At 37.5% G+C, this 25,390-nt stretch overlaps 1 protein-coding gene and 1 long non-coding RNA gene across 3 annotated transcripts; one reads left to right on the forward strand and one right to left on the reverse strand.

The window, feature by feature from the left end:
• The first annotated feature begins 1,082 nt into the window (after positions 1 to 1,082).
• On the forward strand, positions 1,083 to 23,012 carry ALKBH3 (alkB homolog 3, alpha-ketoglutarate dependent dioxygenase). 2 transcript variants are annotated; one of them, XM_026707387.2, is made up of 10 exons: positions 1,083 to 1,208; positions 2,107 to 2,226; positions 4,108 to 4,223; positions 4,558 to 4,592; positions 5,055 to 5,102; positions 6,647 to 6,750; positions 7,596 to 7,684; positions 10,869 to 11,078; positions 19,571 to 19,669; positions 20,664 to 23,012. In XM_026707387.2, the coding sequence occupies exons 2-10, from the start codon at positions 2,148 to 2,150 to the stop codon at positions 20,754 to 20,756; spliced, it is 873 nt and encodes a 290-aa protein (XP_026563172.2). In that variant the 5' UTR covers positions 1,083 to 1,208; positions 2,107 to 2,147; the 3' UTR covers positions 20,757 to 23,012. The 2 variants fall into 2 exon arrangements, with proteins under 2 accessions (XP_026563172.2, XP_026563163.2); XM_026707378.2 differs by lacking the exon at positions 1,083 to 1,208 and adding an exon at positions 1,256 to 1,311.
• Positions 22,683 to 24,300, reverse strand: LOC148128170 (uncharacterized). Its single transcript, XR_015740945.1, has 2 exons — positions 23,584 to 24,300; positions 22,683 to 23,149 (listed from the first exon to the last, which is right to left on the reverse strand). It is a non-coding gene; the product is annotated as an uncharacterized LOC148128170 (long non-coding RNA).
• Between the last annotated feature and the right edge of the window lie 1,090 nt (positions 24,301 to 25,390).

Genomic DNA, 25,390 nt, shown 5'->3' on the forward strand with positions numbered 1-25,390 from the left:
ACTTCCAATATTTCTGTGGGCTCTTTATGTGGAGCAGGGTGGGGAGTGGTGGCAGAGGGGATTTCCTTCATTGCAGGTGTATGCTTTTTCAGCTTTGCAATAAACCATTAAAGCCCACGGTATGGTCAGGTATTGTGCAATTCTGATACATCACAGGTATTGTGTTGCTTTCTTTGGGGGGGAACTGCATGGTGTCCAGTGAAGCTAGAACCAGAGGTCAAGAGATTTGCCCATATACTTTTTAAATAGTCTACAAGGGTCGATCCTAGCTATATTGGTAAACAGATTTCATTTCCAATCTAATGGCTTGGCAAAATGTATTAGATTGCATCAACCCTGCTTAGGACAATTTAAGTCTAACTCCTTTAGTGAGTTTGAAATGAAGGCAGATTCAGATTTGGCAAAAGGATGTGTCTTCATACAACAGTCTGCAACAAAGAGTTCTTAGATAAACCCTATTTCTGCCTTTAGTGTCAGGGCTGGTTGTTAGGTTTGGGTTGATCACTAGCAGACTGCAAAACATTAGGCTTTTTTCTTTGCTTGCTTCTGAGTGTGCATCAAAATATTTTTTTAAAAAAAGTGAACACAAGCGTAGAAAACGATTTAAGTCACAATCTGGCTAAAGCCTTTCCGTTTATTTTAGTTTCCCTCTCCAGTAAGCATCACAGCCTTGCTTTTAAGTAAACAAGTCAGATCAAGCCATAAATCAGGAGTTCCAGGCACACTTAATCTTTAAGAGATAACTGTAAAAGCTAATTCTCATTTTAAAGCCTAAAATGCGAAACTGCTAACACCATTGATGAAAACTTGGAGGGTAAAGCTATGCAGCCTGTCATTAAGCATCTCGTCTCAGAATGCCAGTTGCTAAGAAACAGCAGCCGGCCGAGAGTCTCCCGCTCAGATCCTGCCGTAAACATCCTAGTCATGCTAGTCAGAAGGAAACCGGGGTGGGGACCCGGGAAAGTTTTCCAACGAGCATCGCGAGGCTGCTCTTCGGAGAACCGATTCCAAGAATTTTACCAAGACAACGATTGCAGCCCCGCCTCCCGCTCCTTACGCTTCGATCCGCGGATAGGAGCGGAGACGTAACGGTAGGTGGGGCGAAGGACGTCTTACCGCCCAATGATACCGGCGCGAGGAAGTCGCTTATTCTGCTCAAAAAAATGCCGTAGAGAAAAGGGCGGGTCCTTCGGAAAGTGCGCGCGCAGGTGGGCTTGGAGGGCTTTTTTTAATTATTATTTCCCTTCCCCCCCCCGCTCTTTGGTGGAGGTCGCCTACGGCGGAGGGTGTAGTTGTTGGTGGCGCGCTTGTGTGAGTAGCTCTGTTGTCTGCAAGCGCTTGTTTTTCTTTTTTAAAAAAGTGGGAAGGTGGACTGAAGGAAAGAGGCATTAAAAGTGTTAAAAGCCTTGCGGTACTGTAGCCGGGGGAATTTTAGAGCTCGTGCTTTGGGTCTGGGGGTGGGGGTGGGAAGAGAGTGGGGAGGAGGAAGACAGAACGATATAACTTAAATCTAAGCCTGATTTATTGTTCACTCTCCCCGCTCCCGTTTTTTCCACATAAGTGACCTCAGGATTTATTAAATCCGAGGACCCATAATCCTTGGCTGGTGTTGCACCAAGCAAGGAGTTGGTTCTGCACTCATGGACTATAGTGTGCAGCAGTTCAATCTGCAGTGTTAATATCCGTGTTACTTCCAATGTAAACACGAGGTTGCTTTCTTACAAGATGTCCTTGGGCCTGCTTTGCCCAGGATAGTTGATGGCCCTGTCAGGCAAACACCGAGCCATTTCTTGAAATTCCTGGTTAAGAAAAACTGAAAATAATAACAATAACAACAATAATAATGGCTTTTGATCTTAACAGGACCTATTCCTATAAAACAATGCAAGGTTGTTGAACTTGGGTGCTGCTGCATTTTGGATGGAAGGCAGTTTATTACCTATCGTTAGCGATGATGCAATGTTAAGAGATTTTGTTTCCTAGTAATGTATAAATACTCTTTATTTTCTGTTCATGCATTATACCCTGTTACCCGCTTCTTCAAAAGCAGTAGGAACTAAGATCTAAGCTGTTTAGCAGTGTGTTAATATATATATTTTGATTTAGGAATGTTAAACACCTTACAACAAGACTGGTAAAGAAGAGTAATGGAAAATAAAAGGCAGAAAGCCAGAGTCCAGGGTGGCTGGGCCAACCAGGGTAATAGCAGAATGACTTCATGTTCAGGTAAATGCTGTCTTGTTCTAATGTATATAAATAAACTAAATTAAACGTATTGACTAGCAGGAAGACTACTGCCAATTCATAGAGATCTTCTCCCTGCCCATAAGTACTACAGAAGGGGGTTCTTCTATGCTGCCCCTTCGGTCTATGAACTAGTTTACTAGATTGATTTCTATCGGCTGCTACTCTGACAGTTATTTTATTTTCAAGTTAGCTATCTTTTGACTACTGACCCACTATTGGGCTCAGATATTTAGATCAAACATTTTTTGGCTTGTTGGGCCATTAAAGTCTTTTTGACCATGTGTACTAGCGGCACAAGGCATTTTGCTTTAATGAAAAACATCAAAAATTTAGAGCAGAGGTCCCCAAACTTGGCGACTTTAAGACTTTAAGATCAGAGCTGGGCTGGAGAATTCTGGGAGTTGAAGTCCACAAGTCTTAAAGTTGCCAAGTTTGGAGACCTCTGATTTAGAGGCTAGTGGAAACATTTGGAATCTTCATGGCCTTCTCAGAAAATGGTCACTTGTGACAAAACCTCCAAAGTAGATTGATATGTATCTCCCTTATCCTGCTCTTTACCACCTTGTTTTATTGTGCTTCTATATAAAGGGGTATAGGTATACTTCCTGATCACTTCCCTCTCCCAAACCTGTAAAACAGAGAGGTAATTAGAAATGCCTGAGGATGGTGGTTGGTTTGAAACATGCTAGCTTTTCATTTCTGGAAATAAAATATTATTTAAAACAATTACATCTCTACAGCTGAAGGGAGACTGTCAAAACAAGGCCTTTAATTGCCTCCCTAAGATCTTTAGAATGGAGACTCTAGAAACAGTTTCCTAACTTCAGTGATTATTGATCTGGGTTCTTAGAAACCTTTGACCTAATTTTGACTGTGATAAATAGGAGACTTTTCAAATGTTTGTTCACTAAATATGACACATTAATATGTATATTTCCCCATGGCTCAGATAATTGAACAATTAAGTAAAGGTCACTTCAGTCTAATTGTATGCATGGTCCCTCAGAAATAAATCCTATTTAATGTTTGAAGCTTACTGCTAGTTAAAATATAGGATTATGGTATAAGTTTTTAAGATGTTATTTAAAAACCCCATAGAGCTTGCTATAATAGATTTTATTAGAACTATAAAAATGTGGTTTCAACACAAAGGTATAGATTTCATTAATAGCATGAAGGAAATGAAACCATGAGAAGTGATTCATATGCTTATTTTAGCCTGTCTCAAAGCCTCCATGCATATCTTCATAAGAAGAACATGAAAAAATAATAAACCTGATTTCAGATTGTATTATTTTTAATATCAGATTTTCAAAAGTACTTCACACATGGGGGCTCTACGTGGAAGAAATAATTGCTCTCAAAACTTTGAGCCCTCACAAAAATCACAGTTCCTGAAGTAGAGATAGTAAAAGGTAAAGGATTCCCTGTGGATTTTACTCCACTAGTTGTTGCCGACTATAGGGGGCAGCTTCGAGGGCATTGAGCTAGTGCTGTCCAAAGATATTTTCATGGGTCATGAGGCCAACATGATATCATGAAGCACTGTTACCTACCTATTGAAGTGATAACCTATTTGCTCAAATTTGCATGCTTTTGAACTGCTAGGTTGGCAGGAGCCAGAGCAAGGATAGGAACTCATTCCATCACATGGTGCTCAGGTCTCAAACCTGGATTGCCGGCTCTTCAGCTGAGAAGCCCAGCATCACCATACCACCGTTTGAAGTAAAAATACCAAAGGATAAAATGTTACTTTTGTGTGTGTGAATGTACTCTTAATTTGAAAGTAAGATTACTAAATAACATTGAAAATATGAAAATTCTTGTTATCTAGTTTGATACTGTTCCTTCTTGTGTCAGCCTCTAGAAATTCTAATGCTAGAAATCCAGCATTTGCCAATTCAGCACCATCCACATTTCAAGGAGAGGCAGAATTTTCATCTAAAAGAAAGTTTGTTTTTAAAGCACCTGAAGAGGTAAAAATGTTGTATTATATTGTTATTGCTTTGTGTGTGTGTGTGTGTGTGTGTATATATATATATAATTGCCTGAGCTGATTTTAAAAGCACATTTTAATCGTTTCTTGTGTGCATTTTCTTTAAAGAAATAGTCTCCCAACTCAGATGCATTAGCATCATAGAACAGCATAACCAAACAATTATTATTGGACTCTTCAGCAATATTTGTCACTTTGGTTGCAAAATATATAATATTTAATTATTTTTACACTCCCCCCCCCCAAAGTAAACTATTTATTTATTTATAAATAAATAAATAAATTAAAAATATATGGTGTTTTTTAATCCTTAGGTTGTATGCAAAGTCCCAGAACCCAGAGTAATAGAGTGAGTATTTTCAGTTTTAGTTCGTTTTAATACCGGTATCTCTTGATCATTTGACTTGGTTGCTCTTACACTAAGCGATGTAGTCATTAAGCAAATTTGGCTTCCCCAATGACTTTGCTTGCTGGAAGCTCCTTGGGAAGATTACAGAGGGTGATCACATGTTCCCAAGATGCTGCAATTGTAAATACATTCCAGTGGCCAAACACCTAAATGCAATCACATGACTATGAGGACAGTGCATCAGTCATAAGTACAAGGACAGGTCATAAGTCACTTTTTTCAGTGCTGTCACAAGTTTGAACTGTCACTAAATGAATAATCACAAGTCAAGGATTACCTGTAATATGTTTTTACTCCTACTCCCTTCAATTTGGTTAATTTTCTTTCTCTAACCCTAATTAATAGTTTGAACCTTTTATGTCTACCCAACCATGATGTATTTTTTCCCCTCCTCTACTGCAGAAAACAGGGTCTATATGAGATCAGCACATTGCCCTCAGGAATATCAAAGTAAGTATCTAACACTTTTTGTGTGTGTGTTCTTGCAGAATAGTTCTGTTAGGGTTATATTTCAATTATTTGAATTATTATTAAGTCATAGCAAAGATGTTACAAAGGACAACAGACATGGAGGACCATGGTATTGTACAGAAATATATTAATAAAATGTATTAATAAATAACTTTCACCTAAGTTAAACACATCCTTTTACCTTTAATCAAAGATACTTGTTCTAGTAACACTGTCCATATTGGCTTTCTTTTCTGACAGATACCTTATAAGTCTACAATGTAGTTGAAGTTTAGCTGTTTTTTAAAACAGTGTTTTACGAAATCTTCAGGTGAAAAGAATCATTGGGTCAAGACCATTCCTATAAGTTACCATCCAACAATGTTATATATTTATTTGCTAGATTTAAAATTCTGAGGGTTTTTTTTTTTACCCCTAAGCAGAAGGCAACGTACTTGGGAATCTCCCTTTATTGTACAATAAGAATAGGCTGACAAATATTTTGAGTATTTCTCCTGCCCTGTTGAGTAAATCTTGTATCTGGCTTATTTAATCTTTTTTTTTTCTGCTGGATCCAAAGAATGCTACAAGAGGAAGAAATATCTGCTTGCAAGGCTTGGGAACTTACCCATAGACTTTTTGTTAGCAGAACATTGAACTTCATTCCTTTCCAAATCTTACTTTCTCCATGATGCATAAAAAATATTTGCACTAACAAAAGAACATGATTGAACTTAATTTTTTATTTCTAATGAAGAATAACTTACAGAGAGCTCCTACCACTTACAGAAGAGGATTTGTGTTCAGAAAAAGTAATCTCTCTCTTCTGTTTATTGTCATGTTATTTATACAAGAGCCAAAGTGATTCAAAATGTGTTACATGAAATTCCAGATCTGTTTCATTTATCTTTAACTTTATTTATTAATTGGTGCTATAACTAGATTCAAATTACACAAATCAGATTCAAATTACACAAATGCACATTTTGACTTGTATATCCTCACTGACCTCTTATCTGCTTCAAAGAATCTATAGCTTCCAAATGTCTCTCCTGAATGACCTGGAACCCTATAACATTATGCTTGCATTGGCCTATCATTGACTCAATGCCATTGCCTCATAATGAGCAATAGTATTGAAGGTTATTGAGAAGTCTAGAAGAATTAACAATATTTTCCCAATCACCTTTTCAGCATAAATCATCTACTTACTCTACTTCTCCTTTCTTCTACTTCTCTATTCTTATTTCCCAAATGGATGCCATGAGACTATTTTCTGTCCTCCAGGCAAGATACAAGAAAAAAAATGTGTGCTTAAAAAAAATCTCCAACAATACAACAAACATAAGCAAGTGGGGAGTGAAAGAGCTGGATAGCTTCTAAGCAACTCACAATATTGTGGTGGTGGTGGTGTACTCTTTTCTTAGCAATCCACTTGTTTTCTTTGCTTGATGGAAATAAATAACACAGAACCTGCCTGGAATGTCTTAGTTTGAAATAAATCAGAAAATATCAACATGTAATGTGACTTTTCTTTATTCTAGGATTCATTTGATTCCTGGCTTCATTTCCTTGAGTGAAGCAGATTGGATGTTTGATCAGCTGTTCCACGAAATTCCATGGAGGCAAAGAACACACGTTAGACACGGTAGCTTTGCTATCAGTCTCCTTTAACTGTTTTTTGCAAGGCCCAGCAGTAAATCTTGAAGTATTCACTCTAGTAGAATCCACTGCAGACAGCAAAATACCTGGCCCTCTGCCACCAGTTCTAATCTCCACTTAGCACACAGATTTAGAGCTAACCTGCTTTGTTTGGTTTGAGGAGATAGCCAAAACAAACCATTACTTGTTTTTTTTCCTTCTCTAAAGGTTCAGAAAGGTTCTGTGCACCTACTAGTGATTTTTCTTTGTTTATACTGGTTGATTGTTTTGCTGGTGACTGTTTTTTTCTGAGAAGGCCGACAAGCTGAAGATTCAGTGTTGTCTTTTCAGCTCTGAACTGGTCTGTCTATTCCTGAATTTCAACAGGCAGTATGAAGTTAGGACTACACCTTCTGTGGTAGTACAGATTCTTACAACAGCGTGTTTTCAGTTGGTCAGACAACAAACTGTGTTCCTTTTTCTGTTCTTTTTTTTAATCTATTGGATTTGCATATAAGTACCATGACATTCAAACCATAAGCTGTTTGAGTTTAGTTCATTTGAGGGCATTTGTGTTATTTCTCAAATTTCCTTCTAGATATTTGTATTTCAAACAGAACGACTTCATTGATGTACAAATAGCCTAGAATAATTTTTTCTTGGTTGTATTATTTATGAATTGCAAGTTAAAAATCTCATTTGCTCAGATTTTTTATTTAGAGAAAGCAAAAAAAAAATGCTAAAAGAGTTATCATTAAGTCATTCATTCCCCAAATGTCAGCAAACTTTATAAGCATATATTATTGGTTTCCATAGTAGCCCTAATTATTGAATCCAATTTTCTTCCTATAGATCGATCTTACGATGAACCCAGACTCACAGCATGGTATGGAAAACTACCCTACACCTATTCCAGACTTGAAATGCAGGCAAACCCTGATGTACGTATGGATCTTGAGTTTTTTAAAGTTGAAAAATAAAATTACAAAGCCGTAATAACAATGGTGATCTGACTTTGAGGCATTCCTCTTTCACTGTGATTTCTTTTCAGGCAAGGAGAAAAAAATAAAACTCAACTGGATACAGGGGGTGGGAATCAGAGCAGCAAAGCCACTTCTTGACACAACAGTGGAGAATTGTGAATGGGGTAAATCCTCTGAGACAGGATAAGGCAGATTGTCTTTTTAGTGGAAAATCCTTCAATCACAGCTGAATTATCTTTACAGTATTATCTTTGAAACAGAAACCAAGCTGTTCCTTAAAATTTTTCGTGATCTCATAAGAGATTATGTGATCCTTTCATGGTAGATCAGACTAGGAATCCAGTATTGTGTATGTGATACTACTTTTATTGATAAACTATAGTAACAGAATCTTGCAAGTGTGAATGTGCCTCCCTCCTCCCTCCCTTTATCGTTGTGGCTACTAAGGTCGATCTTGTCTGAGTTTACTCAGGTTAATTTCTGCCCTAGATTTAAGGCCTCTTTTTCTGACCATTGTCATAGCAAGTCTTCCTCTTGACTCTCAAGGCCATTTTTTTTCCTCTCTCCTGAATAGAAGTTTGTTAAAAAGTAAGTACCTGATGTTTTCGCAAAACAATATTTAATACACAGTATTCTTACTGTGCCTTGCTGAGGAAGTTAGGGAATGCATTTATTGAGCAGAGAATTAGATACTCAGCTTGGTTTGTTCCATCTGCTATGCTGTTTTCACAGTTAAAGCATTTTGAACATGCATTCTTCTTGCTCAGTTACTGGAGAATTGAGTATGAAAATGGAATATTTTTTTAAAGATCTTCATTTAATGTCTGCATACTTTGGTAGTGGTTTGTACTCACAGAGTATCTCTTATGATTTGTTTTGAGTCTCATTTTCAGTTTTCAACCTGTTGTCCTCTTGTTCCTTTGCTTAATTAGGATTTCTTCCCAACCTTTGACTTACAGATATAGCCCATGAGTTTTCTGTAGGACATAAGCCTAATTAATATATACTTTAAAATATTGTGTGATCTTACCTGAATTTCTGTTCAGGGATGGAAAATTCTTTCCAGAAGAAAAAAAGAATCTTGCATTTATCAAACACTGGAGGGCAGTATAGGAAAAGAACAGAGTAAATGTCACTCACTCTTCATGCCACATAATGAAATCATACAATATTTTTCCTTACTTCAGTTAAAATTGAGAGAGGAACTTAACGCTTGTTTTTCCTATCAAATAGCAGTGCTAATTCTGACTTTAATTATGATTTATGTCCTAGTTTGCTAAGGGAAACACCCCTCCCCCCAAATATAGATATTAAACCATTGAGGAAATTCTAGAAATGTTCTTTGTAACTTGAACTATAATTCCCATTAAGAATTATATAGGCAGCTTGCCAATTGAGCAACTTTGTAACTGGTTTAATTTTTGCAATTCAAATATGCATCTGCAACAAGATGAATATATAACACATTAGAAGTAATCCTCTCTTAATAACTGTCTTGTACAGCAACCGTTCACAGTTATGACAATAATGAAAAAATTGTGACCTATCCTTACATATGCAAACGTCATAGGTAAATACAGCTAGTCCTTGACTTACAACCATTCATTTAGTGGCCATTTGAAGTTAACAACGGCACTAAAAAAACCTGACTTATGACCATTTTTCACACTTATGACCATTGCAGCATCCCTATGGTCACTTGATCATAATTTTGATACTCGGCAATTAGCTTGTATTTATGATGGTTGCCATGTCCCAGGATCGTGTGATCACCTTTTGTGATCTTCTGACAAGCAAAGTCAATGAGGAAGCCAGATTCACCTGACAACCATGTTAGTAATGAGCAGTGATTCACTAAATAAACCTGGCAATGGAAATTTTGGGCTCAGTTGTCATAAATTGAGGAGCACCTGTGAAGCAAAGAAAGTAAAATCATAAGAACAGTCTCGGTTTCATTCAGTGACCATTTGTGTTAATGACTTGAGTTGCCAGTTCCAGTTGTCCCTAAAGGAGGACTATCCTTAAATAGTTGAGGCATAAAATAGAAAATGCTGTGACCAAGCACCAATTAATTACGATATTCCAAAACATGCAAGCTTTGATGAGCCTCAAAGAACATTGCTAGTCATGAAGCTTTTACATTATTTAATCAGATATTAATGAACTTTCTGGCACTTAAGCCCCAAAAGATTTCACAAGCTGTCTGTTTGTAGAATATAAGAAACTAGGGGTCTAGTACATCAGATGCAAAAATGTGTATTTATATGTATGTAAAGATACAGTTGTATAATGTAAAGGTTTATTTATTAAGAAATGCTGCTTCAGTCACGTGACTCTAAATAGCTTACAGAAATACAGTTCATGTTACAATGACACATTGTCAAAGTTGTCAATAAATATAGTCCACTTAAAACCCAACAGAGTTCTTGTAAGTCAAGACATCTTGTGCCACCAAAAGAACAGGATTCATCAGGTACATCTCCCTTTCTCACCTGAATCTCCAAATGTACAGTGGGAAAGGGATGCTACCAAGACCTTCCTGAATGTTAGAAGTGAGGGTACAGTTCTTATATGAGTACAGGAGTATTCCCGCAGAGACTGCTTGCCTCTGAGTCCTCTCTCAGCCACCTTACAAATGGTGGGGATTTCTCTCTACCAGGACATCTTGGGAAGACAAAATCTGAGATTGCCTGGCTCCAGTCCATATAGGATTTGAAATGTGTTGGTCACAGCACCTTGAGCTGCACCCAGAATCATTCCTGACAGTTACATGCATATGTCCATTTTCTTGTCAGTAATACAGACATGATTTACTGTTATCTTCTTCTTGGTTGCTGGTTGTTGTTTTTTAACTTCCTACTCTAGTTTATAAGAAATATTGACAAACTGCCCACTTTCTTAAGAGTGTAACCACTTAACTGCTATATGCTCCTACATATATAAGATGAGAGATTGTTATTTATGCTTAAATTGTGAACACAAGTTTAGGTTCTAGGTACAATATTTTTCCTTATGTTCCAAATTACTAATATTAAAATTGGAAACAGACTTTTTGGTAGCAATATAGCTCCCTTATTTACTGGGCGCTGACTTTGCTTCTACTTGCGATGTTTACCTCCTTTTTTTTTCCCTCTGATTTCAGTGGCACCCACTACTGGCCATGTTGAAGGATCTTGTAGAAGATTTCACTAAGAATACTTTCAACTCCCTACTGTGTAACCTTTACCAAAATGAAAAGAACAGTGTTGACTGGCATAGTGATGATGAGCCTGCGCTAGGGAAAAACCCCGTAATTGCATCACTTAGCTTTGGTGCTACCCGGATGTTTGAGATGAGGAAGAAGCCTCTGCCTGTGAGTTTATAAAGCTGGAATGTAATAAAGTTGAAACACATATTTTAAATATTTTAAATGCATAATACAATATAGCTCTTTCTGATGCACATATATAAAAATGGCTGGGTAGCACATAAACCCAGTCCATTACTAACCAATTCATACCTCTAAATAGCATTTGATGAGCTATTTGGTAATAGGGGTAGGATGTTTTGGTAGTAGGTCAGTGTTTAAAGTAAATGATTGTATAGGTTCTTCTAATTTATTCAAAGCAAGTGGAAAAAAACTTGCTCAGAATCTGATAATCATAAAGGAGATTGTTCTTGAATGGAAAAAAATCATAGAATCAGAATTGAGATTCCCTTGAAAGTAAAGTTCTATCAGTAATCTGTTTACTTTCAGATACATAAATGTAAGGTTATAAAAACCAATCTGAGCATGTGGATCACTCTTCCCATGTTTGGTATCAGAATTTTTATGTGGGGCCATCTACCTTCACAAGAAACTGAGTGAATTTTACTCTCAGGGTTCCACTGGGTAGGAATTCTAGTCAGAGATGGGCTGCACTTTCGTTGACAATGGGTTTGCTGGCCCAGCCATATATTTAAAACAATAAAAATTAATTTTAATTAAAAATCAGATGAGTTTATAGAAGATCTGGCTTCTGCAAAATATTTCCTTTATCAGGCCAGTTTGATGTACAGGAAGAGAACTTAAATTTTTCCCAAATTTTTAATTTTAAATATATGTTCTGAATAACAAAACATGTATGCTATGAAATAGGTTAAACTCTTTATTGAGATGCTCATTAACTTAATATTAAATATTGTTTTGGCATTCAGTGCTGCATTTGTTCCCTAGTAAATGTAAACAACATTTATTATAGCAAAAGAAACAACATATTTCCGGCCAGGCTTAAAGGATATTATCAGTGATAACCCAAATGACATATTGGCACAATACAAAATAATACTCCACGTTGGTGTTTTTGACTACTGACTCAACATGTGGCAGTTTTGTTGTAACAAAACTTTTAGAGCTTGTTAAAAAAACACTCCAAAAAGTTTTTTAATTATCACTTAGTATGCAGTTGACCATTATTTGCTCTCCAAAAGCAAAATACTGTTTGCATTTTGTTTCAGTACAAGCTTCCTTCATTTCCATAGTCCTTTCTGATACTGCATTCTTGTTTAGCAACTACCAATTAATCTTGCAGCTAAACCACTTGTCTGTCTTCTTAAGGCGACTTCTTGTGTGTACTGAACTAATTAATGCATATCTAGAACATACTAAAATGTTTTACTGGAAAAACTTTTGTTTGCATTTTTCTTTTCACAAAGGGGAAAATGATATCCAACCTCTGGTAAGACTTAATCTACTGCGGATTCAATATAATATTTTACTTGAGTGAGTTTTTTCTCTTACTAATTGAATCATTAGTCTTGCCATAGTATATTTGTTTTTAGTAAATAAGGAAAACAGATGATCTTATTGCTTCTTAAGGACTATATTCATAAGGCAGAAATTTGGCAAAGTATGTATCAACCAGTTCTAATTAAGATAATTTTTAAAATAATGATTTAAATATTTATTTTTTAAAAAAATGCTTTTGCAAAATTGGAACTGTAACATTTGATTTAATATAAAATATATCCCCTCTCAAGGACAACTAAGTCACCTGGTCTTAACCACTGTTTTATTGCATTTAAGGCAAAGAAACTGATGTCGGGGGGAGAGTTCAAATTGATTTATCAGACTTCCAAGTTAACTTGGTCCATTTCACATTGCAGAATTTCAGTTCAATTCTCATTTGCTCTAATCATATACTGTACCTGATTGGAAAATCCAGAAACTGTATGTTCCAATTTTAAAATGGAAGACCTCAATCTTTTGTTTTAAATCCGTTCAGATAAGTAAATAGAGAAATACAACAAATGTTTAATAAGATTTAAACAAATGGAATAATGATTTGAAACTGATTGGCTTCCCCTGGTGTTAAAGACCATTTTTTAATTTCTTTTTCTTCTGAACGAAAAGTTTAGGTACAAACTTTATCTATTGTCATTCTTTGCTCCCTGGATAACTGACAATTTTTTAAAGCCAGCTCCAAGGTTCATTTTCCATAGAAAATAGAATAGTTTGGTAGTGAAGATGATGATTAGAGATGAAAACAGTTTTTTCCACATTGAATTAAAACAACCCATTACAAAAACCTTTTAATACATTAGTTGATCAATAATTTGAAATAATGTGAGATGCACAATGTATGAGGCATGAGGAGTCTTTTCACTTCCATAAAAAGACTCCCTTTTCCTCTACCTTGTCTTGAAATATCTTCCAATATTTAATCTATTTAATCACTATCAATATACATTCCTGAGTAATTTATAAAAGAATAAAATATGATAAGCTGCAATATTCATTTTTAATGATTTAAATTATAATTAACAAGATACACCTTGAAAGTTCTTTTCTAGTAGAAGAAAAAAGAAAAAAATATTTATTGGTCCAGTGAGGATTTAACTTTAGAATTTGTTTTCAGAGGTGGTATTCTACTCTGATGGCAAAAGTGTCAGGTGAGCTTATCTGAGGAAGCCAAGAGATTCACCACTATTGTTTCAATATTTGAGGGGCTCCATAAGGAAGAGGAGGGGATCAGCCCAGTTTAGTATCAGTGCCTGGGATGATTGTAGAATAGATAAAAAAGAAGTGGAGGCTTGTAAGCATCTTAAAAATGGTAGGGTAATAATTAAAAGTCAACGTGGATTTGCCAAGAACAAATCTTGCCAACTAATATTATTGCATATTTTGATCAGATAAATTTCCTTAATACGTATTATCCATATTATGTCTTCTTTTCAGGAAAGCATCTGAAAAAATCCCTATGGTGATCATCAGATTTGCAGATGACAGGGATTTGCATGAGGTGGCTAGAAAATTAAAAGCAGTTTTATAGTAAAACTTTGACTATTGACAAGGATACAAAAGATAATGGACCCTTTTTACTCAATATGCTCAGTACCTCTTTTTTTGAACATTGAATTCTGATTTCTTGCAAAAAGGATACGTGCATAAATGTAATATACATAGAGTTGGAAACACATGACATGTAATGTGACTAATTTTTCAGGATGCAATTTGGCTTTTCATTTCAGAAAGAATAAATATCTTAGATTTCATTCATTCATTCATTCATTGGATTTCTGTAGCCACCCATTTCAACCAGTGACTTTGGGTGGCTTATAGTTCTAAAACTATAAAAACAGTTGAGACAATAAAAGCATTTAAAAAATAAAAACATCCAAAAATAAATACATATCGCAGCTGAGATAAATGGTAAATGTTCTGATCTGCAAAATTTACCTCTGCTGGGTTTTTTTGCTACACAGCCCTGAATTTGCTCGAAGAATTAGTTCACTGCAGTTAACTTCTCAGCTTATACTGCAATGTAAATTGAAAGCTTTGAAGCCAAACTGTAATAGTAGGCAGGCAGCAGCTCTGCCGCTAAGATTGTAACCAAGGAAACAGGTAGCAGGAGGAGGAGTTAAGGTGTGTATATTAGATAATAATGGCTATCCATGATTAGCCTCTAGATAATTTTGTTTTTTTCCAGTAAGATATTGAACAAAGTCTGATCCTCTCCACTGAAGAATACTAAGTGTATTAATTATTTGCTAAAAGAAAACAGAAAAAAAGGCCTTTTGTTTTATTGATAAGAAGGTAATAATGGTTTATGCATATGAGTTCTTACTCAGAAGTTCTTCTATGTCTATTGGGTGAATATTAAGTGTGCATAGCCCAAACCAAGACAACAGATTCTCCATAAATTAGATAGAATACTTTATTTGGTCAACTTTGATTAGGCACACAAGGAATTTGTCTCTAGTGCAGAAGCTCTCAGTGTACTTGCAAAACAACAGAGTAGTAGTAATCTTAATAATGATGACACTAATAAGAGGAAGTAGTGGAGAAGATGAGAAGGATACAGCCATACCACATGATGAATATACTCAGACATAGAACAGTACTGTGGGAATTAGGTGCTCAGCAGAGTAATGGCTCAAGGGGAAAATTTCCTCTGTATCTAGTTGTTTTGGCATGGAATGGCCTGTAGTGACTTTCTGAGGGGAGGAGGTGAAACAGTTTGTATCCAGGATATGAGGGGTCTGTAGATATTTTCTCAGCCCTCCTGACCAGTGCAATATATAGGTCCTCTATGGAAAGAAAGTTGTTTTTCCTGCAGTCCTATGTATTGGAGTCTGTACCTGTCCTGTTTGGTTGCTGTACCAAATTGGAAGTGACACACCCATGAATCTCCCATTCTGCTTCTCTAAGTGAGGATGATGGCAGGTGTGGTCCAGTATCTGGGAGGCTGCAGGTTCCCTTATCCCTTGCTGTAAATGAGGCATAGAATGTCTACATATCTAACAGGAGATTATGTAACGATTGGGGTATTCATCTTGGTCATAATGTCTGAAAAAAATATCTGTAAAAAACCAATATGAGGCTGATTTTAAAAGCAAAACACTGAAATAAATAGGATGTTGGTTTGATTTGTAAGGCTGCAGGAGACATGAATTCATAAATTAGTGGGTCCTTGTGGAAGTAAAAACAGCTTCAAATATCATTATGATAACTACCAGAGCAGAGAGATTCTTTGTATCTTACTACAGAAGTAGTAAGTCTGTTAACTTTAAAAGAAAGGAACATATAGGTGCAGAGATTCATAGATGGATAATAGTTAAGGTGATAGCTCTTGACAGTGATCTGTTTTCTGCAAAGGATTTCAGATATGTTGAATGTCAGTGTTGTGCTAAATATTAATAAAAGTCAGAACCTTGCATTGATTATACCACAAATTTGAAGAGTTTCGTGGCATGCTAGCAGCGCCCCAGATTTTCAATGGGAATACATTCCTGTTGGATCAGTTTGGTTCCTGTGTTGGCAAATGTGCTATCTCAAATTACCGCTACTTCATCTCCCTCCCACGCTTTGACTGATGCATGACAAAATATTCATCCATAACTATCTTAGTTGTTCAGGCCAATTATCCTGCCAAGTCAATCCTACACAGAAGCTTGATAGCCACCTCCAGGGCCATATCTTGCATTATGCATCATTGTTGGCTTCTATGTCAGTCAGAAGCACAAATAATAGTGTCTGTTGACCTGAAATTTTGCAGCCTTATTTTCTTTCCCACTTCGGTATTTCTCCAAAGTGATATCTCCCGTGATTTATAGTTTCTGCTACTTGATTATTATTCTTGAACTAGTGACAATGGAATTGTAAACCAGATTTATTGTGGTATCTTGAACATCAATAATTTCTGTAATAAAGCTGCTAGCATTTCCTCTCTCAAGTCTGATACACTGTGTGGATGGACCTCGGAGTATTTTTTTTTAACCAATTGCCTAATATCTTATCAATATTTCAGCCTAGGAAAACATTTTCTGGATGTTTTCTTCATAGTAGAAATACTGCTTGCAGAAATTCATCATTCCTTTTACTTGTTTCTGGTTCTACCAATTACATTGTGTAGTTCTATTTTTTCCTACTAAACTGAATTACTTTTGTAATATAAAGGACTGTGCATGTAATGGAACTATGTGGGACACAAAATGGCAGTATCTTGACCTCTGGTTTATATAATACAATATAAACCTTATCTGGAGGTACTCCAAGAGTTGCTAGAGATCTCATTGTTTAGAATTAGACATCTGACTCCAGGTTGTTTTCTTATTTAATAAGCATGGTGTGCTCAGCTTAGGCCAATTGCTATGTCATTACCTAATGCTTACAGGAGTATTACTAGAATTAGTGGAAACAGAAGAACTGTTTATAATGCTTGAGCTCCTTAGAGGAAAGATGGGATATAAATATCAGAGAAGGGCAGCTAAGATCACCAAGAGGATGGGAAATTCAACAGGAACTATAGAGACACACTGAGGGGTGATGCCCTTTGGGTTTCCTCTCCATCTTTTTGGGAAGCCAGCAGCTGCCGGAACTCATGCCCACTCTCACTTTACACACCAACAGAACTTGCTGTTGTTCTGCCTGTTCAAGTCGCATGTGATGTTCAGCATGGACTGGTGAAAGAGTTCATGGCAACCAGGAATCTATCCCAGATTTTTAGAGGCTAGCTCATAGTGGGGATCATACGTTAGACTTGGATTTTTATCTTGGTGTAGTTGTGGTGTGATGTGAAGGTGGAGGATATTATTAGCCGTCCTTCATTATGGTTAGATCACTTTCTGGTTCCTCTTCAGCTTACTGGCTCTTTCCACATCCCTGCTAAGAGCTTGGACCTATCAGATCCAGCTGACCCATAATAATAAACTTTGATAGATTTCACAGAGAACTTAGGGGTATGATAGGCAATCCAATTAAGACTTTAGTTGCCCTTGAGATTGCATCAACTTCTTTTTCCTTAGTCCTGAAAAGCTTCCTTTTTTTCTGAGGAGTTCCTGGAGGTGAAATGACAAGAGAGACAGACTTAGTATGCTATTGGGGATAGAAGAAGAATGAATCTAACTAAACAAATAAAGAGTCTGAATTAGACATTGCATTGTAGTATACATGACTATTAGCCAGCAGCCCTGTTTCTCTGCTGGGATGAATCATAAAGCTATCTGCATTATCCTGGACCTCTCTTGAATAAAACCTAAGAATTAGGCCCATGATAACAAACCTATGGCACACGTGCCGGAAGTGGCACACAAAGCCACTTCTGCCTGCACACAAGAGGTCACCCGGAAGAGCCTCGTTGCACATGCGCACTTGCCCCCGCCAGCCAGCTGATTGTTGGGTATCTGCTGTGCATGCACAGGGGGAGATGCACGCATATGCGCAGAAGTGTGCAGGGGGTTACATGAGCATGGGCAGAGGCATGCAGTGCCGGGGGGGTCGCGCACTCATGCACAGGGGGGCAGGGGAGTTAGGGACAACATGGAAAAGGTTCGCCATCATGGAATTAGGGCTCTGACTGGGCCACTTTGTATAATTTGACAGAAGAACTAATTTGTCTTGTTCCCTGGAAAGCATTTGACCCTGTGTCCCGTGAGAAAGGACAAGATCCATTACCTGCTTTTTAGATCCATGCCCCTCATATCTCCTGTTGAGTGATAATATATGGTTGGGTCCATATGGTGATGAATGGATCTTTTAATGTGGGTGTGATTCTGCCTGCTTTGAAGGAGGTGGCAATGTGCCTTCTCCTCAAGAAGCCATTAGTTGATCCAGCAATTCTGAATATTTTTCTCAGTCTCCAATCTTCCCTTCTTTGTTATTGAGAAGGTACTTGAGTTGAAGCTTCAGAGGGCTCTGAAGGAAGTAGGTTATCTAGGCCCATTTCAGTTGGGTTGTGGGCCAGGACATAGTACAGAGATGTCATAACTTGTTAAATATGGTACCAGTATCTTTCCAAATGCACTGTGTGGATTAAGAATGGGAGGAAAAATGTTGTGTGGTTCTCCTCTTCCTCTCATGGCCAGTTTGTTCTTGCCTCTCCTGTTTAACATCTGTATTAAGCCTGTGATTGTGATTGAAGTCATTTGCAGAAGCAGAATTTGCTGTCATTATTATCTGGATGATACTCTACTGTATCTCAGTCCCAAGTGACCAAGTTGTTGAGGTCTTCTTTCAGGGATTGTTTGGAGATGGGATTGTGAGGGTATGCTTAAGCTCTTCCCTGCCAAATCTGAATGTTCCCAGGGCTTCCACTACAGTAGATTTTATTTATTTGTATCCTGTCTTTATTATTTTTACAAATAACTCAAGGTGATAAATATATCCAACACAACTTGCTCTTCCTATTTCTCCACAGCAACAACCTTGTGAGGTGAGTTGGGCTCTCAGCTGCCTTCATGGGTGGGACTAGAACTCACGGGATTGCTGCTTTCTAGTTAAGTGCCTTAACCATTAGATCAAACTGGCTGACATTTTTTCCCCAGGCAGACGTAATGTGCAATTTGGGGATCCTCTGGATTTGCAGCTTCTGATGAAAGGTGTGGCAGCTGTGGCCAGCAGGGCTTTTACCCAAATTCGTGTGATGTATCATTTATTCTCCTTCATGGACTGTGAAAGAATCTTCTCCCAATGAGGCACATTGTAGTCTACTTGCATGTAGACTGCTGCTTTACAGGATGCTGCCTTTCATGCATCACCGCATTGTGGACTAGCTGCAATTTCTGACTTATTTTATGTTTATAAAATTGAAAAATGTATCATTGTTTTATCTGATTAAACTTTAATAAAAGAGTAGCGATGGTCCACGCCTAACCCTAAGGATATTATTAGATTTAGTAACCAGGGATTGCACAAATTCATTAATTCTTTTAGGAAGTCATGAGAGCACTTAGCTTAAGGACATTTTATTTCCCTATATTCATTGTATTCAAGTAGAAGCTAAGACATCTACTTAGGCAGAGGTTGAATAAAATAGCCTAAATAGCTGCTTCCACTTCTAGAATTTTATGACTGTAGATTAACTATACTTAATCAATCTTTTTTAGGAGGATAACAATGATTATACTTATGTGCAAAGAGTTCACATACCATTGGACCATGGTACTTTGCTAATGATGGAAGGAGCTACTCAAGAAGACTGGCAGGTGAGGAGCCTACAGAAAAATTATACAAATGCTGTTTTTTTCCATACAGATCTATATTTAGATAGTCCTCGACTTATGACCGCAATTGGGACCAGAATTTCCCTTGCTGAGCAAGATAGTTGTTAAGTGAATAACATCTGATTTTATTACCTTTCTGTCATTGTTAATAAGTGAATCATTATGTGAATCTGGCTTTCCCCATTGACTTAATGGAAATGGGTGGGAAATGGTGACCCCGGGATGCTGCAACTGTTGTAGATACCAGTTGCCACATATCCAGATTCTGATTGTGTGAACTATGGAGATGCTGCAATGGTTGTAAGCATGATGACTAGTCATAGGTCACTTTTTTTTAGTGCCGTTGTAATTCAGACAATCATTTAATGAATGGTTTGTAAGTCAATGAGCATCTGTGATAGGAACCTGAGACTAATGCAACACTGAAACACATTCAGGTGTGGAGAAATGAAAAATTGTTTGCTATGATGGGTCCCCAGGCCTCAGCCCACTACTGGGCTGTGGCCTATTCGGAACCAGGCCACGCCAGAGGCAGGCTGCCACACGTGGCACACATTCAGCTCCACTCCAGAGCTCCACTCGAGTGGAGCTGTGCACATATATGCCGGCCCGCTGCTCACACAGCCCAGTTCCCCTTTCCCTCCCCCAGCCGGGGCATCAAGCTGCAAAGTTTGGGGACCACTATGCTATGAGATTGGGCTGCTTGTCTTTCATAGGTCACAAAAAAAAACTACACGTTTTTTCCCCCTGAACAACCAGAAGCCATAAGATTACCACCTGTGAAATAGTGCAGTAAGCAAATAATGTTGTATTATTAACCAGAAAAAAAAATCAAAACAAAAGAACAAAAGGAAGATGGGATTTGGCCTCTTTATTTTTTGGAAGAAAACCAAGCATAGCAGTTCTAAGGAAATTCATTTTAAATACAATTTGATACCTTTCATACAATTTGATATCTGTTCTGGATCTTTTTCAGCACCGTGTTCCCAAGGAGTATCACTCCAGGGAACCACGTATAAATTTGACATTCAGGACAATATATCCAGAACCAGAGGCAATGCATACATGACTGAAAGTAATGAGAACTGTGCTTTGGCTGCTGAGCTCTAGAGTTTAATGCTGACTTGGATGTGATGACCCAGCCAGATTCACCATTTGACTGTCGATCATCTCAGGAGAGAAGAAAGACTGCTTGCAAAGAGAACATACAACTTTTGCATCTTTCCATTGAGCAATGTATTATTTTCTTAGGCTGCTTGCTAATATGTGATCCTGACGATAAAATTATTTGTTTATTGTTTAAAACCAATTGAAATGTTGTATGAATTCAGAGCGCAAATGTTATCTTTAATGGAGAACAGAAATGATTTTTCTTGAGGAGGACTTGAGAATGGACTTCAGAAACCTTTCCAATTTCAGAACTTATAACTGTAGTTGCCATGTCCATGACTATTTCCTGCAATGCTGGAGCAATTTTGAGAAAAGGGGAGCAGGGGGAAAGAAATATCTAATATAATTAGCTGTGCTCCTATGGATGATTTTGGTAGGATCTTCTACCTATACCAGTAAGAGGATTGTAACTGCAGGTAGGACGAAGCTGTTTTAAATAACTCAGTGCTATTCAGTCCAGCATTCTGTTGTGTTAGATCAGGGGTGTCAAACTCACGTCATTGTGGCATTGTCACGTGGCATATCACAACTTTTTCCCCCTTCGTTAAACCAGGCATGGCGTGGCCAAGATGTGACGCATCCGGGCCACAAATTTGACAGCCCTGTGTTAGATGAACTTCACTAATATTTCAAAATATATATCTAGGAACCTTGGCCTCATTTTTCAAGAGTCAGGAGCATGTCCCTTCTCAATGTCCCTTATCTCATTCATAAGATAAGACAGGGAAGGAATAACTACATTCCTAGTTATGATTGCTCAGGATCTTCAGCTGAAAGGCACTCCACTAGGATGTATGTAGCAAGATCTCTGGATATATTTACATCGGCATATTTTTCAAAAACAGCAAATACAGATAGTCCTTCACTTACAACCACAATTGGGGCCAGAATTAACAGTTGCTAAACATTATGGTTGTTAACCAAGTCATGAGTGGAACCAATTTTACAATCATTTTTACTGAAATCAAGTGAATCACATGGTTAAGTGACTTACACAGCTGCTAAGTAAATCCATGTCATAAATATGAGCCATTTGCCAAGGATCAAATTAAGAACCTGTGATTACGGTGGTGATGCAGTGGTTGCAACTCCAAGGATGAATTGTAAGTCACTTTTTTTTTGACACTGCTATAACTTTCCTCCACTGTTAAATGAGCAGTCTTAAATCCAGGACTACTTTTATCAAGATTAATTTTGCCTGTTTTACTGTGAAAGCAAGTAGTGAAAGCCACAAAATGATGGTCGTAATGAAAAGGTATTTTAATTCTCACTTTACAACCTTTGCAGAAAAGTTGAAGTAAGATCATAAGCTCATCATTTCTCTTAGCAACCATTTTGTTTAATAATGAAGCTGCTGGTGCTAGTTGTAGTAACTAAATGAGGACCCCCTGTATTCTTCTAGTGGTAGAGTTGGCAGAAATGTATGATGACATAATTGGTCTCCCAGTTGTTATAATCTGTCCCAATAAGGGGGCTTTGAGTGGTGCTGCCCTTATACATTTACTATGGGCCAATTTGAGGGCAGTAATTGGTGCATTTTTCTGTTTTTTTTTCCTTCCCATGCAGTGTCATTTGCTGAAAAGAAACTTCACCAGCCACACTTTGCAGTGTGGTAGGTTAGACTTGCTTGAGTATGGTGTAGGATGGAGGCTTTAGGTACCACTCCACATGCTGGAAAGGCAGAATGCTGGTGAGGAAGTGCACTCACTAGGGATATTTCTGAATGCAAGTTTATTTGTTTTCTGGAAGATTTGTAAACCTTTTGTGTCCCAAAGTAATCCAGCCAGGTCAGTTAATTAGAGAGACATGGGGCTGCCCTCCTGCCTTCCAACTTGTTAAGCTGTTTTGTTAGTCTTTTGAACCACGTGATCACTTCAGCACTGCTGCTATAATTCAGCTAGAAGAATAAACTTGTAGATTTCTGCTTTAGCAGTAGCTGTAAAGCACGAGTGCTCAAATTATTTAAGTAAATTAGATAGATTTTACTTCATGTATTATTGATATACTTATATAAAGAATCTAGCAACTTTCTCAAATGGGTTTTGAATATTAGGTGCTACCACTTATGGGTCCAAACTAATTTGAACATTTCATCAGCCAATCTGTAATGACCTTAAAAAGGCTTGTGTATAATAAAGTAAGAGATCTAGCAGTATGTGTTTCTATACTTTTGCACATGCATTTAAAAATGAAAGGAAAAAGTAGTCCTCATGGAAATAAGTTTCCCTTACAGTGCCACATATTTTGTAAGTTTGAGCTTCTTCCAAAAGCTTGCCTAAGATAATTGATAATCTGTTGTTTTGTGAATGACTGAACAACTACAAAATACTGAAGGAGGATGACTATCAGGATCTGCACACCAGTGATTTTTACTTATATTTTCTAACTGAAAACATGAGAGAAACTAGCTTGTCAATACCTACAGCATCTGCCTTCAATATCACTTTTATGTATAGGAGCCTGTGGGCTTCCATAGGCCCTACTAAGTAAACATGGTAAGGAGTTGTACATTTTCACAAGGCAACTGGACATTCTTGTTTTTCTTTGAACACATTTTGCTTCTCATCCAAAAAGTATCTTCAGCTCTGACTGGATATCCTGCATCCAAGAAGGCTCCGCACCCATTTGCACTACTCAGGTGTTCCTGAAGACACAGATAAACTTTCAAGTGGCCTCAACAACTCTAAAACATGGGTGTCAAACTCACTGTGTCACATTGCTGTCACGTGATGTTTTGCAACGATTTCCCCTTTGTGGAGCTGGGGTGGGCGTGGCCACATCCGGCCCACAGGCTGCCAATTTGACACCCCTGCTCTAAAAGAATGCAAATGACCAGCTGTCTGCAAGGAATATAGATCCTCCCATTCCCCACCATTCAGTCAAAAGCTCAAGAAGTTTCTTGGATGAGAAGTGAAACATCTTCAAAGAAAAACAAGAAAATCCAATTGCCTCCTGAAAAAGCGCCTTTGGGATAACCATGACCTGGATGACTGAGAATCTCCATAGACGTGATAAGGAGTTGCACCTGAGTGCTTGATCTGGAAGTCGGCTCCATAGCCCCAAACAAGTTGAACTAACTGATGGGATAGAAAAGGGAGAAGAATATAGGTGGGTAGCAGACAGCAGCTGAGTTTACCTTTTGATAAATGGGTGTTTTTGTGATTAGCTGTGCCACCATGCCAACCGCTTAATGAAAAGGGAAACTTCACAGGATGGTTTTCAAATTCCACCCCTTTCCCAATTATTAGCTACCAGTAGGTTAATGTTTCACACTTGAATTAGGTAGATATAAGTGGCAATGCTTTTAGAGGGGCTGCTGCATTGCTGTAAATTGTTCTCTTCCTCCTTCTCCCTTACTTGGCGCTTGTTCATTACCTGTTTTAATTGTGAATGTGTGATTCAGCCTTTTCTGCACATTAAAAAATTGAGTAACTGGACAATAAGCATGAATCCCCCTCTTTTTTTTCTGTCCTAATATCTTTAACTGGATCAAAAACAATTGTGCTCAGTAATACCTATGGCCTTACATGAAGCTGGACATGAAGCTGTGCAATGAATAGATAGTTCTGTTTTGTCATCATTGAAAAATCTAACTTGTATAACCCCAGGGCAAATGGCAGTTTACAGCTGTGTCCATAGCAAACTTTGATTGAAAGTGAACATTATGCAACTGAACATTATGCTCTTTCTGCTGAATTATTTTGTGCCTTTCAAAAATTCTGACTGCTATAATAGAAGAGGCAGCAGGCAAACTATGAGCAAATCTTATAAAATGTATTAATCTTGCTAAATTTAGTTAAACCATGATTATTTAGTAAGCTATGACTAGTTCACATGGCAGATTAAACCATAAACTATATCCAAATTGCAACACCTAATCTTGTTCATCTTGCCATTATTTTTTGAACAAGACATGATATCTTTAGATATGCTAAGAAAAAAACACTATGTTATGGCTTAATATATGCATAAACCTGATATCAATAAATAACCTTATTGGAAGACAGTAGTTTTCCCTAGAAACTGAAAGCAAAAGTTCATGTTCTGGAGATTCTATCAAACTATTTTGGATCGGTTACAGTTTAGCAGAGCTGAAACTTGGGGCTTCTTAGGGTGCTCTGGTTTGGATAAAATAACATCAAGGCAGAGCATAGTGATACATTGCCTCTGATTTCCATCCTCATTTAACACTGATCTCCCTTCCCTGAGCAGCTTCTGACATTATAGGAGGAGGCAGTTGTTAGTCTATCATGGCAAAATGGCAAAAATTGGCTCCTGCATATACACATCACATCATAGGCCCCAACAAATATACACAAATTAGAGGCACCTTCACATATTGTTTCTCCAACTGATATATGTCATCATCTACCAGCTATCTCCTCTGGATTCTATATAGGGACAAAAAAAATAGTGGAGAAAAGTTTGACAAAAAAACTCAAAAGAAGGCTAACATAACTTGAAAGCATATAATGTTCCACAGCAAACCTCAAAGTAACCATTTTGGAAGAGTGGGACTTTAGCAGCGCTTTC

This window comes from Pseudonaja textilis, chromosome 1 (genome assembly GCF_049901715.1).
Source record: "Pseudonaja textilis isolate UNSWEBS1 chromosome 1, rPseTex1.2, whole genome shotgun sequence".
NCBI classification, from domain to species: domain Eukaryota; kingdom Metazoa; phylum Chordata; class Lepidosauria; order Squamata; family Elapidae; genus Pseudonaja; species Pseudonaja textilis.

What these genes read in the sequence shown, in the direction of transcription:
- ALKBH3 (XM_026707387.2), top strand. Translation starts at nt 2,148, where the DNA reads ATGGAAAATAAAAGGCAGAAAGCCAGAGTCCAGGGTGGCTGGGCCAAC. An exon ending in TTGCCCTCAGGAATATCAAA is followed by an intron (nt 5,103 to 6,646) that starts GTAAGTATCTAA and finishes TCTTTATTCTAG; the next exon opens with GATTCATTTGATTCCTGGCT. An exon ending in AAGAACACACGTTAGACACG is followed by an intron (nt 6,751 to 7,595) that starts GTAGCTTTGCTA and finishes TTCTTCCTATAG; the next exon opens with ATCGATCTTACGATGAACCC.